We start from the raw sequence: 18264 nt of genomic DNA on the forward strand, positions 1-18264 counted from the left end.
GGGAGGAGGGGAGAGAGAGGGGGTGAGGGGAGAGAGAGGAAGAGAGAGATTGGGGAAGAGGGGAGGTAATAGAGAGAGAGTGTGATGGAGAGAGAGAGAGGGTGATGGAGAGAGAGAGAGGGTGATGGAGAGAGAGAGAGGGTGATGGAGGGAGAGAGAGGGTGATGGAGGGAGAGAGAGAGGGTGATGGAGAGAGAGAGAGGGTGATGGAGGGAGAGAGAGGGTAATGGAGGGAGAGAGAGGGTGATGGAGGGAGAGAGATAGAAGAGCAGAATTATTGTTATATTTACCTCAATAACGGAATAAAGATGGAATAAAAATGTTTTAATGGCAGAATAAGACCACCAGGGTTAGAGGTCAGAGGTCAGGGGTCATACAGAAGCGTCAGGGGGTCAGAAGGGCGCCAAGGGGTCAGAGGTCAGGGGTAGCTGTACTCACCACTGTTAGACATCTGAAAGAGGTTGTTCTTCTCAAACTTCTTAAACACACTTCCTTTGATCTCCACGAACTACAGAGAAACACAACAGTCACTGATCTGGGTGGGTGTCTCAGTGTGTCTCAGAGAAACACAACGGTCACTGATCTGGGTGGGTGTCTCAGGGTGTTACAGAGAAACACAACAGTCACTGATCTGGGTGGGTGTCTCAGGGTGTTACAGAGAAACACAACAGTCACTGATCTGGGTGTGTGTCTCAGTGTGTGTGTGTGTGTATGTCTCTCAGTGTGTGTGTGTGTGTGTGTGTGGACTCACATTGTTAGACATCATGATGGTGAGTAGAGACTTGTTGTGAGAGTTGAAGGCAACGTTCAGAGTAGTGGCCTGAACCATGATGAGGATAGCATGAAGAACTGACACACACTCAGGAAAACAGCCTGATACACACACCAACACAACCTGACTACACACACAGGAAAACAGCCTGATACACACCAACACAACCTGACTACACACACAGGAAAACAGCCTGATACACACCAACACAACCTGACTACACACACAGGAAAACAGCCTGATACACACCAACACAACCTGACTGCACACACCAACACAACCTGACTACACACACAGGAAAACAGCCTGATACACACCAACACAACCTGACTACACACACAGGAAAACAGCCTGATACACACACCAACACAACCTGACTGCACACACCAACACAACCTGACTACACACACAGGAAAACAGCCTGATACACACCAACACAACCTGACTACACACACAGGAAAACAGCCTGATACACACACCAACACAACCTGACTACACACACAGGAAAACAGCCTGATACACACCAACAAAACCTGACTACACACACCAACACAACCTGACTACACACACAGGAAAACAGCCTGATACACACCAACACAACCTGACTACACACACAGGAAAACAGCCTGATACACACCAACACAACCTGACTGCACACACCAACACAACCTGACTACACACACAGGAAAACAGCCTGATACACACCATCACAACCTGACTACACACACCAACACAACCTGACTACACACACAGGAAAACAATCTGATAATACACACCCCATGAGGAAGTGAGGAACAACTCCTATATATATATTTTTTTACCTTTATTTAACCAGGCAAGTCAGTTAAGAACACATTCTTATTTTCAATGACGGCCTGGGAACAGTGGGTTAACTGCCTGTTCAGGGGCAGAAGAACGACAGATTTGTACCTTGTCAGCTCGGGGGTTTGAACTCGCAACCTTCCAGTTGCTAGTCCACCGCTCTAACCACTAGGCTACCCTGCCGCCGTCTCTTCTTCTCTTTAGGTTAAGTAGGTAAGGATACAGACAGGAAGTGAGGAACAACTCCTATATGAGCTCTCTTCTCCTCTTTAGGTTCAGTAAGGATACAGACAGGAAGTGAGGAACAACTACTATATGAGCTCTCTTCTCCTCTTTAGGTTCAGTAAGGATACAGACAGGAAGTGAGGAACAACTCCTATATGAGCTCTCTTCTCCTCTTTAGGTTCAGTAAGAATACAGACAGGAAGTGAGGAACAACTCCTATATGAGCTCTCTTCTTCTCTTTAGGTTCAGTAAGGATACAGACAGGAAGTGAGGAACAACTCCTATATGAGCTCTCTTCTTCTCTTTAGGTTCAGTAAGGATACAGACAGGAAGTGAGGAACAACTCCTATATGAGCTCTCTTCTCCTCTTTAGGTTCAGTAAGGATACAGACAGGAAGTGAGGAACAACTCCTATATGAGCTCTCTTCTTCTCTTTAGGTTCAGTAAGGATACAGACAGGAAGTGAGGAACAACTCCTATATGAGCTCTCTTCTCCTCTTTAGGTTCAGTAAGGATACAGACAGGAAGTGAGGAACAACTCCTATATGAGCTCTCTTCTTCTCTTTAGGTTAAGTAGGTAAGGATACAGACAGGAAGTGAGGAACAACTCCTATATGAGCTCTCTTCTCCTCTTTAGGTTCAGTAAGGATACAGACAGGAAGAGGAACAACTCCTATATGAGCTCTCTTCTTCTCTTTAGGTTCAGTAAGGATACAGACAGGAAGTGAGGAACAACTCCTATATGAGCTCTCTTCTTCTCTTTAGGTTCAGTAAGGATACAGACAGGAAGTGAGGAACAACTCCTATATGAGCTCTCTTCTCCTCTTTAGGTTCAGTAAGGATACAGACAGGAAGTGAGGAACAACTCCTATATGAGCTCTCTTCTCCTCTTTAGGTTCAGTAAGGATACAGACAGGAAGTGAGGAACAACTCCTATATGAGCTCTCTTCTTCTCTTTAGGTTCAGTAAGGATACAGACAGGAAGTGAGGAACAACTCCTATATGAGCTCTCTTCTCCTCTTTAGGTTCAGTAAGGATACAGACAGGAAGTGAGGAACAACTCCTATATGAGCTCTCTTCTCCTCTTTAGGTTCAGTAAGGATACAGACAGGAAGTGAGGAACAACTCCTATATGAGCTCTCTTCTCCTCTTTAGGTTCAGTAAGGATACAGACAGGAAGTGAGGAACAACTCCTATATGAGCTCTCTTCTTCTCTTTAGGTTCAGTAAGGATACAGACAGGAAGAGGAACAACTCATATATGAGCTCTCTTCTCCTCTTTAGGTTCAGTAAGGATACAGACAGGAAGTGAGGAACAACTCCTATATGAGCTCTCTTCTTCTCTTTAGGTTCAGTAAGGATACAGACAGGAAGTGAGGAACAACTCCTATATGAGCTCTCTTCTCCTCTTTAGGTTCAGTAAGGATACAGACAGGAAGTGAGGAACAACTCCTATATGAGCTCTCTTCTTCTCTTTATGTTCAGTAAGGATACAGACAGGAAGTGAGGAACAACTCCTATATGAGCTCTCTTCTCCTCTTTAGGTTCAGTAAGGATACAGACAGGAAGTGAGGAACAACTCCTATATGAGCTCTCTTCTCCTCTTTAGGTTCAGTAAGGATACAGACAGGAAGTGAGGAACAACTCCTATATGAGCTCTCTTCTTCTCTTTAGGTTCAGTAAGGATACAGACAGGAAGAGGAACAACTCCTATATGAGCTCTCTTCTCCTCTTTAGGTTCAGTAAGGATACAGACAGGAAGTGAGGAACAACTCCTATATGAGCTCTCTTCTTCTCTTTAGGTTCAGTAAGGATACAGACAGGAAGTGAGGAACAACTCCTATATGAGCTCTCTTCTCCTCTTTAGGTTCAGTAAGGATACAGACAGGAAGTGAGGAACAACTCCTATATGAGCTCTCTTCTTCTCTTTAGGTTCAGTAAGGATACAGACATAAAGAACAGCCATGAGGAAGTGAGGAACAACTCCTATATGAGCTCTCTTCTTCTCTTTAGGTTCTGTAGCAGTCCAGTAGAGAGCGTCCAGAATGTCCTGACCAAACGAAGAGAACAACCTGTCTGCAACCTGCAGGGAACACACACACACACAGGTGAGGTATTAAAAGCTGCAGGTACAGGTGAGGTATTAAAAGCTGCAGGTACAGGTGAGGTATTAAAAGCTGCAGGTACAGGTGAGGTATTAAAAGCTGCAGGTTCAGGTGAGGTATTAAAAGCTGCAGGTTCAGGTGAGGTATTAAAAGCTGCAGGTTCAGGTGAGGTATTAAAAGCTGCAGGTTCAGGTGAGGTATTAAAAGCTGCAGGTTCAGGTGAGGTATTAAAAGCTGCAGGTACAGGTGAGGTATTAAAAGCTGCAGGTTCAGGTGAGGTATTAAAAGCTGCAGGTTCAGGTGAGGTATTAAAAGCTGCAGGTTCAGGTGAGGTATTCAAAGCTGCAGGTACAGGTGAGGTATTAAAAGCTGCAGGTAGAGGTGAGGTATTAAAATCTACAGGTACAGGTGAGGTATTAAAAGCTGCAGGTACAGGTACAGGTGAGGTATTAAAAGCTGCAGGTACAGGTACAGGTGAGGTATTAAAAGCTGCAGGTAGAGGTGAGGTATTAAAAGCTGCAGGTACAGGTACAGGTGAGGTATTAAAAGCTGCAGGTACAGGTACAGGTACAGGTGAGGTATTAAAAGCTGCAGGTACAGGTAGAGGTGAGGTATTAAAAGCTGCAGGTACAGGTGAGGTATTAAAAGCTGCAGGTACAGGTGAGGTATTTAAAGCTGCAGGTACTAGATTGATGACAGACTGTCCTCTGATCAGTTGATACATCATGCTGTAGTCTCAGTGTGTTACCTCCAGCATGTTGTAGATAATATAGAGTTTGATGACAGACTGTCCTCTGATCAGGTGATACATCATGCTGTAATCCACGTAGCTCATCATGACGTAACATAACACCACGATGAAACCCTTCATCACATCACAGACCTGGGCTGGCTGGAGGAGAGGAGACCCACTGTGGAGGGGAGGAGAGAGAGAAGAGTTAGCATGATGAAACCCTTCATCACATCACAGACCTGGGCTGGAGGAGGAGAGGAGACCCACTGTGGAGGGGAGGAGAGAGAGAAGAGTTAGCATGATGAAACCCTTCAACACAGACCTGGGCTGGAGGAGAGGAGACCCACTGTGGAGGGGAGGAGAGAGAGAAGAGTTAGCATGATGAAACCCTTCAACACATCACAGACCTGGGCTGGAGGAGAGGAGACCCACTGTGGAGGGGAGGAGAGAGAGAAGAGTTAGCATGATGAAACCCTTCAACACAGACCTGGGCTGGTTGGAGGAGACATACTGTGGAGGGGAGGAGAGAGAGAAGAGTTAGCATGATGAAACCCTTCAACACATCACAGACCTGGGCTGGCTGGAGGAGAGGAGACCCACTGTGGAGGGGAGGAGAGAGAGAAGAGTTAGCATGATGAAACCCTTCATCACATCACAGACCTGGGCTGGAGGAGGAGAGGAGACCCACTGTGGAGGGGAGGAGAGAGAGAAGAGTTAGCATGATGAAACCCTTCAACACAGACCTGGGCTGGAGGAGAGGAGACCCACTGTGGAGGGGAGGAGAGAGAGAAGAGTTAGCATGATGAAACCCTTCAACACATCACAGACCTGGGCTGGAGGAGAGGAGACCCACTGTGGAGGGGAGGAGAGAGAGAAGAGTTAGCATGATGAAACCCTTCAACACAGACCTGGGCTGGAGGAGAGGAGACCCACTGTGGAGGGGAGGAGAGAGAGAAGAGTTAGCATGATGAAACCCTTCATCACAGACTTGGGCTGGAGGAGGAGAGGAGACCCACTGTGGAGGGGAGGAGAGAGAGAAGAGTTAGCATGATGAAACCCTTCATCACAGACCTGGGCTGGCTGGAGGAGACCCACTGTGGAGGGGAGGAGAGAGAGAAGAGTTAGCATGATGAAACCCTTCAACACAGACCTGGGCTGGCTGGAGGAGACCCAGTGTGGAGGGGAGGAGAGAGAGAAGAGTTAGCATGATGAAACCCTTCATCACATCACAGACCTGGGCTGGCTGGAGGAGAGGAGACCCACTGTGGAGGGGAGGAGAGAGAGAAGAGTTAGCATGATGAAACCCTTCATCACATCACAGACCTGGGCTGGCTGGAGGAGAGGAGACCCACTGTGGAGGGGAGGAGAGAGAGAAGAGTTAGCATGATGAAACCCTTCATCACATCACAGACCTGGGCTGGAGGAGAGGAGACCCACTGTGGAGGGGAGGAGAGAGAGAAGAGTTAGCATGATGAAACCCTTCATCACAGACCTGGGCTGGAGGAGAGGAGACCCACTGTGGAGGGGAGGAGAGAGAGAAGAGTTAGCATGATGACACCCTTCATCACAGACCTGGGCTGGAGGAGGAGAGGAGACCCACTGTGGAGGGGAGGAGAGAGAGAAGAGTTAGCATGATGAAACCCTTCATCACATCACAGACCTGGGCTGGAGGAGAGGAGACCCACTGTGGAGGGGAGGAGAGAGAGAAGAGTTAGCATGATGAAACCCTTCATCACATCACAGACCTGGGCTGGAGGAGAGGAGACCCACTGTGGAGGGGAGGAGAGAGAGAAGAGTTAGCATGATGAAACCCTTCATCACAGACCTGGGCTGGCTGGAGGAGACCCACTGTGGAGGGGAGGAGAGAGAGAAGAGTTAGCATGATGAAACCCTTCAACACAGACCTGGGCTGGCTGGAGGAGACCCAGTGTGGAGGGGAGGAGAGAGAGAAGAGTTAGCATGATGAAACCCTTCATCACATCACAGACCTGGGCTGGCTGGAGGAGAGGAGACCCACTGTGGAGGGGAGGAGAGAGAGAAGAGTTAGCATGATGAAACCCTTCATCACATCACAGACCTGGGCTGGAGGAGAGGAGACCCACTGTGGAGGGGAGGAGAGAGAGAAGAGTTAGCATGATGAAACCCTTCATCACATCACAGACCTGGGCTGGCTGGAGGAGAGGAGACCCACTGTGGAGGAGAGGAGAGAGAGAAGAGTTAGCATGATGAAACCCTTCAACACAGACCTGGGCTGGAGGAGGAGAGGAGACCCACTGTGGAGGGGAGGAGAGAGAGAAGAGTTAGCATGATGAAACCCTTCATCACATCACAGACCTGGGCTGGAGGAGAGGAGACCCACTGTGGAGGGGAGGAGAGAGAGAAGAGTTAGCATGATGAAACCCTTCAACACATCACAGACCTGGGCTGGAGGAGAGGAGACCCACTGTGGAGGGGAGGAGAGAGAGAAGAGTTAGCATGATGAAACCCTTCAACACAGACCTGGGCTGGCTGGAGGAGACCCACTGTGGAGGGGAGGAGAGAGAGAAGAGTTAGCATGATGAAACCCTTCATCACATCACAGACCTGGGCTGGAGGAGGAGAGGAGACCCACTGTGGAGGGGAGGAGAGAGAGAAGAGTTAGCATGATGAAACCCTTCAACACAGACCTGGGCTGGAGGAGGAGAGACCCACTGTGGAGGGGAGGAGAGAGAGAAGAGTTAGCATGATGAAACCCTTCAACACAGACCTGGGCTGGAGGAGAGGAGACCCAGTGTGGAGGGGAGGAGAGAGAGAAGAGTTAGCATGATGAAACCCTTCAACACAGACCTGGGCTGGAGGAGGAGAGACCCACTGTGGAGGGGAGGAGAGAGAGAAGAGTTAGCATGATGAAACCCTTCAACACATCACAGACCTGGGCTGGAGGAGAGGAGACCCACTGTGGTCAGACAGCTTGATGTACAGGACACCCCCTGGACAGGACAGGACACTAGTTTATCTCCTGTTTCTGAAGTGAGACAGCTTGATGTACAGGACACCCCCTGGACAGGACACTAGTCTACCTCCTGTTTCTGTAGTGAGACAGCTTGATGTACAGGACACCCCCTGGACAGGACAGGACACTAGTCTACCTCCTGTTTCTGTAGTGAGACAGCTTGATGTACAGGACACCCCCTGGACAGGACAGGACACTAGTCTACCTCCTGTTTCTGAAGTGAGACAGCTTGATGTACAGGACACCCCCTGGACAGGACAGGACACTAGTCTACCTCCTGTTTCTGTAGTGAGACAGCTTGATGTACAGGACACCCCCTGGACAGGACAGGACACTAGTCTACCTCCTGTTTCTGTAGTGAGACAGCTTGATGTACAGGACACCCCCTGGACAGGACAGGACACTAGTCTACCTCCTGTTTCTGAAGTGAGACAGCTTGATGTACAGGACACCCCCTGGACAGGACAGGACACTAGTCTACCTCCTGTTTCTGTAGTGAGACAGCTTGATGTACAGGACACCCCCTGGACAGGACACTAGTCTATCTCCTGTTTCTGTAGTGAGACAGCTTGATGTACAGGACACCCCCTGGACAGGACAGGACACTAGTCTACCTCCTGTTTCTGAAGTGAGACAGCTTGATGTACAGGACACCCCCTGGACAGGACAGGACACTAGTCTACCTCCTGTTTCTGTAGTGAGACAGCATGATGTACAGGACACCCCCTGGACAGGACAGGACACTAGTCTACCTCCTGTTTCTGTAGTGAGACAGCTTGATGTACAGGACACCCCCTGGACAGGACACTAGTCTATCTCCTGTTTCTGTAGTGAGACAGCTTGATGTACAGGACACTAGTCTATCTCAGGACCCCCAATATATCTTTAATGCTGAGTGGCATCAGGTCCATTCTAGGGCAGGGTCAGTAGTCTGATGAGGTGTGTGTAGGTGTGTTACCTCAGACCACAGCAGGGTAGGGTCAGTAGTCTGATGAGGTGTGGTACCTCAGACCACAGCAGGGCAGGGTCAGTAGTCTGATGAGGTGTGTGTAGGTGTGTTACCTCAGACCACAGCAGGGTAGGGTCAGTAGTCTGATGAGGTGTGTGTAGGTGTGTTACCTCAGACCACAGCAGGGTAGGGTCAGTAGTCTGATGAGGTGTGTTACCTCAGACCACAGCAGGGTAGGGTCAGTAGTCTGATGAGGTGTGTTACCTCAGACCACAGCAGGGTAGGGTCAGTAGTCTGATGAGGTGTGTTACCTCAGACCACAGCAGGGTAGGGTCAGTAGTCTGATGAGGTGTGTTACCTCAGACCACAGCAGGGTAGGGTCAGTAGTCTGATGAGGTGTGTTACCTCAGACCACAGCAGGGTAGGGTCAGTAGTCTGATGAGGTGTGTTACCTCAGACCACAGCAGGGTAGGGTCAGTAGTCTGATGAGGTGTGTTACCTCAGACCACAGCAGGGTAGGGTCAGTAGTCTGATGAGGTGTGTTACCTCAGACCACAGCAGGGTAGGGTCAGTAGTCTGATGAGGTGTGTTACCTCAGACCACAGCAGGGTAGGGTCAGTAGTCTGATGAGGTGTGTTACCTCAGACCACAGCAGGGTAGGGTCAGTAGTCTGATGAGGTGTGTTACCTCAGACCACAGCAGGGTAGGGTCAGTAGTCTGATGAGGTGTGTTACCTCAGACCACAGCAGGGTAGGGTCAGTAGTCTGATGAGGTGTGTTACCTCAGACCACAGCAGGGTAGGGTCAGTAGTCTGATGAGGTGTGTTACCTCAGACCACAGCAGGGTAGGGTCAGTAGTCTGATGAGGTGTGTGTAGGTGTGTTACCTCAGACCACAGCAGGGTAGGGTCAGTAGTCTGATGAGGTGTGTGTAGGTGTGTTACCTCAGACCACAGCAGGGTAGGGTCAGTAGTCTGACGAGGTGTGTGTAGGTGGTACCTCAGACCACAGCAGGGTAGGGTCAGTAGTCTGATGAGGTGTGTGTAGGTGTGTTACCTCAGACCACAGCAGGGTAGGGTCAGTAGTCTGATGAGGTGTGTTACCTCAGACCACAGCAGGGTAGGGTCAGTAGTCTGATGAGGTGTGTGTAGGTGTGTTACCTCAGACCACAGCAGGGTAGGGTCAGTAGTCTGATGAGGTGTGTGTAGGTGTGTTACCTCAGACCACAGCAGGGTAGGGTCAGTAGTCTGATGAGGTGTGTGTAGGTGTGTTACCTCAGACCACAGCAGGGTAGGGTCAGTAGTCTGATGAGGTGTGTGTAGGTGTGTTACCTCAGACCACAGCAGGGTAGGGTCAGTAGTCTGATGAGGTGTGTGTAGGTGTGTTACCTCAGACCACAGCAGGGTAGGGTCAGTAGTCTGATGAGGTGTGTGTAGGTGTGTTACCTCAGACCACAGCAGGGTAGGGTCAGTAGTCTGATGAGGTGTGTGTAGGTGTGTTACCTCAGACCACAGCAGGGTAGGGTCAGTAGTCTGATGAGGTGTGTGTAGGTGTGTTACCTCAGACCACAGCAGGGTAGGGTCAGTAGTCTGATGAGGTGTGTGTAGGTGTGTTACCTCAGACCACAGCAGGGTAGGGTCAGTAGTCTGATGAGGTGTGTGTAGGTGTGTTACCTCAGACCACAGCAGGGTAGGGTCAGTAGTCTGATGAGGTGTGTGTAGGTGTGTTACCTCAGACCACAGCAGGGTAGGGTCAGTAGTCTGATGAGGTGTGTGTAGGTGTGTTACCTCAGACCACAGCAGGGTAGGGTCAGTAGTCTGATGAGGTGTGTGTAGGTGTGTTACCTCAGACCACAGCAGGGTAGGGTCAGTAGTCTGATGAGGTGTGTGTAGGTGTGTTACCTCAGACCACAGCAGGGTAGGGTCAGTAGTCTGATGAGGTGTGTGTAGGTGTGTTACCTCAGACCACAGCAGGGTAGGGTCAGTAGTCTGATGAGGTGTGTTACCTCAGACCACAGCAGGGTAGGGTCAGTAGTCTGATGAGGTGTGTGTAGGTGTGTTACCTCAGACCACAGCAGGGTAGGGTCAGTAGTCTGATGAGGTGTGTGTAGGTGTGTTACCTCAGACCACAGCAGGGTAGGGTCAGTAGTCTGATGAGGTGTGTGTAGGTGTGTTACCTCAGACCACAGCAGGGTAGGGTCAGTAGTCTGATGAGGTGTGTGTAGGTGTGTTACCTCAGACCACAGCAGGGTAGGGTCAGTAGTCTGATGAGGTGTGTGTAGGTGTGTTACCTCAGACCACAGCAGGGTAGGGTCAGTAGTCTGATGAGGTGTGTGTAGGTGTTACCTCAGACCACAGCAGGGTAGGGTCAGTAGTCTGATGAGGTGTGTGTAGGTGGTACCTCAGACCACAGCAGGGTAGGGTCAGTAGTCTGATGAGGTGTGTGTAGGTGTGGTACCTCAGACCACAGGGTAGGGTCAGTAGTCTGATGAGGTGTGTGTAGGTGTGTTACCTCAGACCACAGCAGGGTAGGGTCAGTAGTCTGATGAGGTGTGTGTAGGTGTTACCTCAGACCACAGCAGGGTAGGGTCAGTAGTCTGATGAGGTGTGTGTAGGTGTGTTACCTCAGACCACAGCAGGGTAGGGTCAGTAGTCTGATGAGGTGTGTGTGTAGGTGTGTTACCTCAGACCACAGCAGGGTAGGGTCAGTAGTCTGATGAGGTGTGTGTAGGTGTGTTACCTCAGACCACAGCAGGGTAGGGTCAGTAGTCTGATGAGGTGTGTGTAGGTGTGTTACCTCAGACCACAGCAGGGTAGGGTCAGTAGTCTGATGAGGTGTGTGTAGGTGTGTTACCTCAGACCACAGCAGGGTAGGGTCAGTAGTCTGATGAGGTGTGTGTAGGTGTGTTACCTCAGACCACAGCAGGGTAGGGTCAGTAGTCTGATGAGGTGTGTGTAGGTGTGTTACCTCAGACCACAGCAGGGTAGGGTCAGTAGTCTGATGAGGTGTGTGTAGGTGTGTTACCTCAGACCACAGCAGGGTAGGGTCAGTAGTCTGATGAGGTGTGTTACCTCAGACCACAGCAGGGTAGGGTCAGTAGTCTGATGAGGTGTGTGTAGGTGTGTTACCTCAGACCACAGCAGGGTAGGGTCAGTAGTCTGATGAGGTGTGTGTAGGTGTGTTACCTCAGACCACAGCAGGGTAGGGTCAGTAGTCTGATGAGGTGTGTGTAGGTGTGTTACCTCAGACCACAGCAGGGTAGGGTCAGTAGTCTGATGAGGTGTGTGTAGGTGTGTTACCTCAGACCACAGCAGGGTAGGGTCAGTAGTCTGATGAGGTGTGTGTAGGTGTGTTACCTCAGACCACAGCAGGGTAGGGTCAGTAGTCTGATGAGGTGTGTGTAGGTGTGTTACCTCAGACCACAGCAGGGTAGGGTCAGTAGTCTGATGAGGTGTGTGTAGGTGTGTTACCTCAGACCACAGCAGGGTAGGGTCAGTAGTCTGATGAGGTGTGTGTGTAGGTGTGTTACCTCAGACCACAGCAGGGTAGGGTCAGTAGTCTGATGAGGTGTGTTACCTCAGACCACAGCAGGGTAGGGTCAGTAGTCTGATGAGGTGTGTGTAGGTGTGTTACCTCAGACCACAGCAGGGTAGGGTCAGTAGGTGGACGAGGGCCAATAGAACTCTGAGAGGCAGCAGGGTGAAGACGTACAGGAAGGCATCCAGACACAGGAAGAACCCAAACAGCATCAACTACACAGAGAGACAGAGATTTAGTTCACTACGGTGACTGTTTATATCACTTATAGCATCAACTACACAGAGAGACAGAGATTTAGTTCACTACGGTGACTGTTTATATCACTTACAGCATCAACTACACAGAGAGACAGAGATTTAGTTCACTACGGTGACTGTTTATATCACTTACAGCATCAACTACACAGAGAGACAGAGATTTAGTTCACTACGGTGACTGTTTATTTCACTTACAGCATCAACTACACAGAGAGACAGAGATTTAGTTCACTACGGTGACTGTTTATATCACTTACAGCATCAACTACACAGAGAGACAGAGATTTAGTTCACTACGGTGACTGTTTATTTCACTTGCCTTGGTAAATGTAAACACGTTTCCCGTGCCAATAACGCCCCATTGAATTGACATTTCATTGAGAGATGGCGAGAGAGAGATAAGAGAGTGAGAGGAGAGGGCAGGAAGAGAGGGAGGAGGGGGCAGGAAGAGAGGGAGGAGGGGGCAGGAAGAGAGGAGGAGGGGGCAGGAAGAGAGGGAGGAGGGGCAGGAAGAGTGGGAGGAGGGGGCAGGAAGAGAGGGAGGAGGGGGCAGGAAGAGTGGGAGGAGGGGGCAGGAAGAGAGGGAGGAGGGGGCAGGAAGAGAGGGAGGAGGGGGCAGGAAGAGAGGGAGGAGGGGGCAGGAAGAGTGGAGGAGGGGGCAGGAAGAGTAAGAGGAGGGGGCAGGAAGAGTAAGAGGAGGGGGCAGGAAGAGTGGGAGGAGGGGGCAGGAAGAGTGGGAGGAGGGGGCAGGAAGAGTGGGAGGAGGGGGCAGGAAGAGTGGGAGGAGGGGGCAGGAAAAGTGAGAGGAGGGGGCAGGAAGAGTGGGAGTAGGGGGCAGGAAGAGTGGGTGGAGGGGGCAGGAAGAGTAAGAGGAGGGGGCAGGAAGAGTGGGAGTAGGGGGCAGGAAGAGTGGGAGTAGGGGCAGGAAGAGTGGGAGGAGGGGGCAGGAAGAGTAAGAGGAGGGGGCAGGAAGAGTAAGAGGAGGGGGCAGGAAGAGTGAGAGGAGGGGGCAGGAAGAGTGGGAGGAGGGGGCAGGAAGAGTAAGAGGAGGGGGCAGGAAGAGTAAGAGGAGGGGGCAGGAAGAGTGGGAGTAGGGGGCAGGAAGAGAGGGAGGAGGGGGCAAGAAGAGTGGGAGGAGGGGGCAGGAAGAGAGGGAGGAGGGGGCAGGAAGAGAGGGAGGAGGGGGCAGAAAGAGAGGGAGGAGGGGGCAGGAAGAGTGGGAGGAGGGGGCAGGAAGAGTGGGAGGAGGGGGCAGGAAGAGTGGGAGGAGGGGGCAGGAAGAGTGGGAGGAGGAATGGCGGGAGGAGGAAGGGCGGGAGGAGCAGGCGGAGAAGAGCAGGAGGAGGAAGAGGGGGAGTGTTACAGATACAGGTATCCTGTGTGTTCTTTTCTCTCCTTCTCTCCTCACAGGTGGCAATCATCACTCCCCAATCAGTCACCAATCAATCATCAATCAGAAGAGACACCTCCTATTTCCATTACCCTGTCACATCCCCTTGGTTTAAAAACCCTGTCCCATGTTTCCTCTGAAGCTCGATCTCTCTGTGTTTCACCCTCTCCTACTGTGTCTCTCTCTCTCCTACTGTGTCTCTCTCTCTCTCCTACTGTGTCTCTCTCTCTCTCCTACTGTGTCTCTCTCTCTGTTTATGGAGTTGTCTTTTGTTAGAGCACCTCCATATCACTTTGTCCCCACCTGTGAGTATTGTTTTGGTTATGGTGTTTGATGGTGGGAAAAGGGGGAACCAAGCCAAGTTGCCCCTGGGCATACACCACCCGTAGGACTACGTTGTCTAAGAACACTAGGCAGAACTGGACGGACCACCCGCTGTATGTTTGGTTAGTTAGTTCGCTGTATTGAAGTAGGCTAGTCTAGCTTAGGGGTGTGTTTAGTTAGTTAGTTGTATTGAGGTAGGCTAGTCTAGCTTAGGGGTGTGTTTGGTTAGTTAGTTAGCTGTATTGTAGTAGGCTAGTCTAGCTTAGGGGTGTGTTTGGTTAGTTAGCTGTATTGTAGTAGGCTAGTCTAGCTTAGGGGTGTGTTTGGTTAGTTAGTTGTATTGAGGTAGGCTAGTCTAGTTTAGGGGTGTGTTTGGTTAGTTAGTTAGCTGTATTGTAGTAGGCTAGTCTAGTTTAGGGGTGTGTTTGGTTAGTTAGTTAGCTGTATAGTAGTAGTCTAGTTTAGGGGTGTGTTTGGTTAGTTAGTTAGCTGTATTGAAGTAGGCTAGTCTAGCTTAGGGGTGTGTTTGGTTAGTTAGCTGTATTGTAGTAGGCTAGTCTAGTTTAGGGGTGTGTTTGGTTAGTTAGTTAGCTGTATTGAAGTAGGCTAGTCTAGCTTAGGGGTGTGTTTGGTTAGTTAGTTAGCTGTATTGTAGTAGGCTAGTCTAGTTTAGGGGTGTGTTTGGTTAGTTAGTTAGCTGTATTGAAGTAGGCTAGTCTAGTTTAGGGGTGTGTTTGGTTAGTTAGTTAGCTGTATTGTAGTAGGCTAGTCTAGCTTAGGGGTGTGTTTGGTTAGTTAGTTAGCTGTATAGTAGTAGGCTAGTCTAGTTTAGGGGTGTGTTTGGTTAGTTAGTTAGTTAGTTAGCTGTATTGAAGTAGGCTGACCCAGGCTTAGGGGTGTGTTTGGTTAGTTAGTTAGTTAGCTGTATTGAAGTAGGCTAGTCTAGCTTAGGGGTGTGTTTGGTTAGCTGTATTGAAGTAGGCTAGTTTAGGGGTATTTGTTTCTTTCCTTGGGTCCAGCTCAGCCCCTTTTCCTGCCCCCCTTTACAGTGTGTTTGTAAATAAACCATGAGTGTTTGACAGTAATTTAGTTGTCTGTGGGAGCGGGGAGGAGGGGGAGGAAGAGGAGGAAGATCGGGAGGAGGAAGAGCGGGAGGAGGGTGAGGAAGAGCTAAAGAGTCGGTCAACCTCAACCAAGGTTGTGTGTGTGTGTGTGTACCTTCTCTAGTTCCTTGGGGATCCGGAGGCAGGTATAGACCCTCTCTCGTCTTTCTGTGTATTTAGCCTCATTGTGTTCCAGGAAGTATCCTCGGGTCAGCTCCGCCCCCATGAACCTCGCTAGGGACAGATCTACACACACACACACACATACATATCAATCCGTCCATCTACAGTTGTCCACACTGCACCTCAATCTGTCCACACTGCACCTCAATCCCTCCATCTACAGCTGTCCACACTGCACACAAATCTGTCCACACTGCACCTCAATATATACATACTGCTCCTCAATCTCTCCACACTGCACCTCAATCCCTCCATGTACAGCTGTCCACACTGCTCCTCAATCTGTCCACACTGCACCTCAATATATACATACTGCTCCTCAATCTCTCCACACTGCACCTCAATCCCTCCATGTACAGCTGTCCACACTGCTCCTCAATATATACATACTGCTCCTCAATCTGTCCACACTGCACCTCAATCCCTCCATCTACAGGTGTCCACACTGCACCTCAATCTGTCCACACTGCACCTCAATCTGTCCACACTGCACCTCAATCCCTCCATCTACAGCTGTCCACACTGCACCTCAATATATACACACTGCACCTCAATATATACACACTGCTCCTCAATCCCTCCATCTACATCTGTCCACCCTTTTTCACCTACCTCATCCCCATACTGTTTTTATTTATTTACTTTTCTGCTCTTTTGCACACCAATATCTCTACCTGTACATGACCATCTGATCATTCATCACTCCAGTGTTAATCTGCAAAATTGTAATTATTTGCCTACCTCCTCATGCCTTTTGCACACATTGTATATAGACTCCCCCTTTGGTTTCTACTGTGTTATTGACTTGTTAATTGTTTACTCCATGTGTAACTCTTTGTTGTCTGCTCACACTGCTATGCTTTATCTTGGCCAGGTCGCAGTTGTAAATGAGAACTTGTTCTCAACTAGCCTACCTGGTTAAATAAGGTGAAATAAAAAAATAAACCTCAATCCCTCCATCTACATCTGTCCACACTGCACCTCAATCCCTCCATCTACATCTGTCCACACTGCACCTCAATCCCTCCATCTACATCTGTCCACACTGCTCCTCAATCTGTCCACACTGCACCTCAATATATACATACTGCACCTCAATCTGTCCACACTGCACCTCAATATATACATACTGCACCTCAATCTGTCCACACTGCTCCTCAATCTGTCCACACTGCACCTCAATATATACATACTGCTCCTCAATCTGTCCACACTGCTCCTCAATCTGTCCACACTGCACCTCAATATATACATACTGCACCTCAATCTGTCCACACTGCACCTCAATATATACATACTGCACCTCAATCTGTCCACACTGCACCTCAATATATACATACTGCACCTCAATCTGTCCACACTGCACCTCAATCTGTCTACACTGCTCCTCAATCTGTCCACACTGCACCTCAATATATCCACACTGCACCTCAATCTGTCCACACTGCACCTCAATATATACATACTGCACCTCAATCTGTCCACACTGCACCTCAATATATACATACTGCACCTCAATCTGTCCACACTGCACCTCAATCTGTCCACACGGCACCTCAATATATACATACTGCACCTCAATCTGTCTACACTGCTCCTCAATCTGTCCACACTGCACCTCAATATATACATACTACACCTCAATCTGTCCACACTGCACCTCAAATCTGTCCACAACTGCACCTCAATATATACACACAGCACCTCAATCTGTCCACACAGCACCTCAACTCTGTCCACACTGCACCTCAATATATACATACTGCACCTCAATCTGTCCACACTGCACCTCACTCCCTCCATCTAAATCTGTCCACACAGCACCTCAATCTGTCCACACTGCACCTCAATATATACATACTGCACCTCAATCTCTCCACACTGCACCTCAATCCCCTCCATCTAAATCTGTCCACACTGCACCTCAATCTGTCCACACTGCACCTCAATATATACATACTGCACCTCCATCTCTCCACACTGCACCTCAATCCCTCCATCTACATCTGTCTACACTGCTCCTCAATTGTCTAGGAGCTAGCTACAACAAACTAGTTAGCTGGCTAGCTGTAACCCTGCATTAAGTAACTTACGTTAGCTACTAGCTAGCTGGCTGTGTTCTGTTAACTAGCTATTACTATTATTACTGTTACTATTACTATTATTACTGCTACTATTACTGCTACTACCACAACTGCTACTATTACTGCTACTATTACTATTACTGCTACTACCACAACTGCTACTACCACAACTGCTACTACCACAACTGCTACTATTACTGCTACTATTACTGCTACTATTACCATTACTGCTACTACCACTGCTACTATTACTGCTACTATTACTGCTACTATTACTGCTACTACTACTATTACTGCTACTGCTACTATTACTGCTACTGCTACTATTACTGCTACCACTGCTACTACTACCACTGCTACTATTACATGCTACTACTACCAACGCTACTATTGCTACGCTACTACCACTGCTAATGCTACTACTACTACTATTACTATTACTGCTACTACCACTATTATTACTAATACCATCCCCACCACCGTTATCTGGGCTGACTGGCTGTGTAACTAACTACATACTATTGTTGGATGCTGAAATCCGTAATTAATTAGTATTTGATCAAATGCCACACCAGCTACCGGCTGTGTTTGTGGACGGGCTCCGTTGGTACTCACCTGAACCAGTACCTGGGCTTGGCTTGAAACGAGACCAGAGAGCTCTCCTCTCCTCAGAGGTTCTGGTTCAGTACTCCCCAGACAGACTCCGTTTCTTGTCCTTCTGGACTTTCTTCTTGTCGTAAAACCCAGCGTCTCCGTCACTCGGAGGTCTCCTTCGCCCCCGGCTCTCA

At 49.3% G+C, this 18264-nt stretch overlaps 1 protein-coding gene across 1 annotated transcript in view; it reads right to left on the bottom strand.

Moving 5' to 3' along the window:
• Positions 1–18260, bottom strand: part of tapt1b (transmembrane anterior posterior transformation 1b) — a gene marked incomplete at its 5' end in the record, with an annotated part of 40941 nt that extends 22681 nt beyond the window's left edge. The window contains 7 exon segments of the mRNA XM_031815989.1: positions 439–508; positions 752–849; positions 3766–3901; positions 4672–4834; positions 12229–12347; positions 15325–15455; positions 18170–18260. Of these exon segments, the coding sequence (XP_031671849.1) occupies positions 439–508; positions 752–849; positions 3766–3901; positions 4672–4834; positions 12229–12347; positions 15325–15455; positions 18170–18260 (808 nt within the window).
• Between the last annotated feature and the right edge of the window lie 4 nt (positions 18261–18264).

The sequence above is a fragment of the Oncorhynchus kisutch genome, unplaced genomic scaffold, assembly GCF_002021735.2.
Source record: "Oncorhynchus kisutch isolate 150728-3 unplaced genomic scaffold, Okis_V2 scaffold721, whole genome shotgun sequence".
Classification (NCBI taxonomy): Eukaryota; Metazoa; Chordata; class Actinopteri; order Salmoniformes; family Salmonidae; genus Oncorhynchus; species Oncorhynchus kisutch.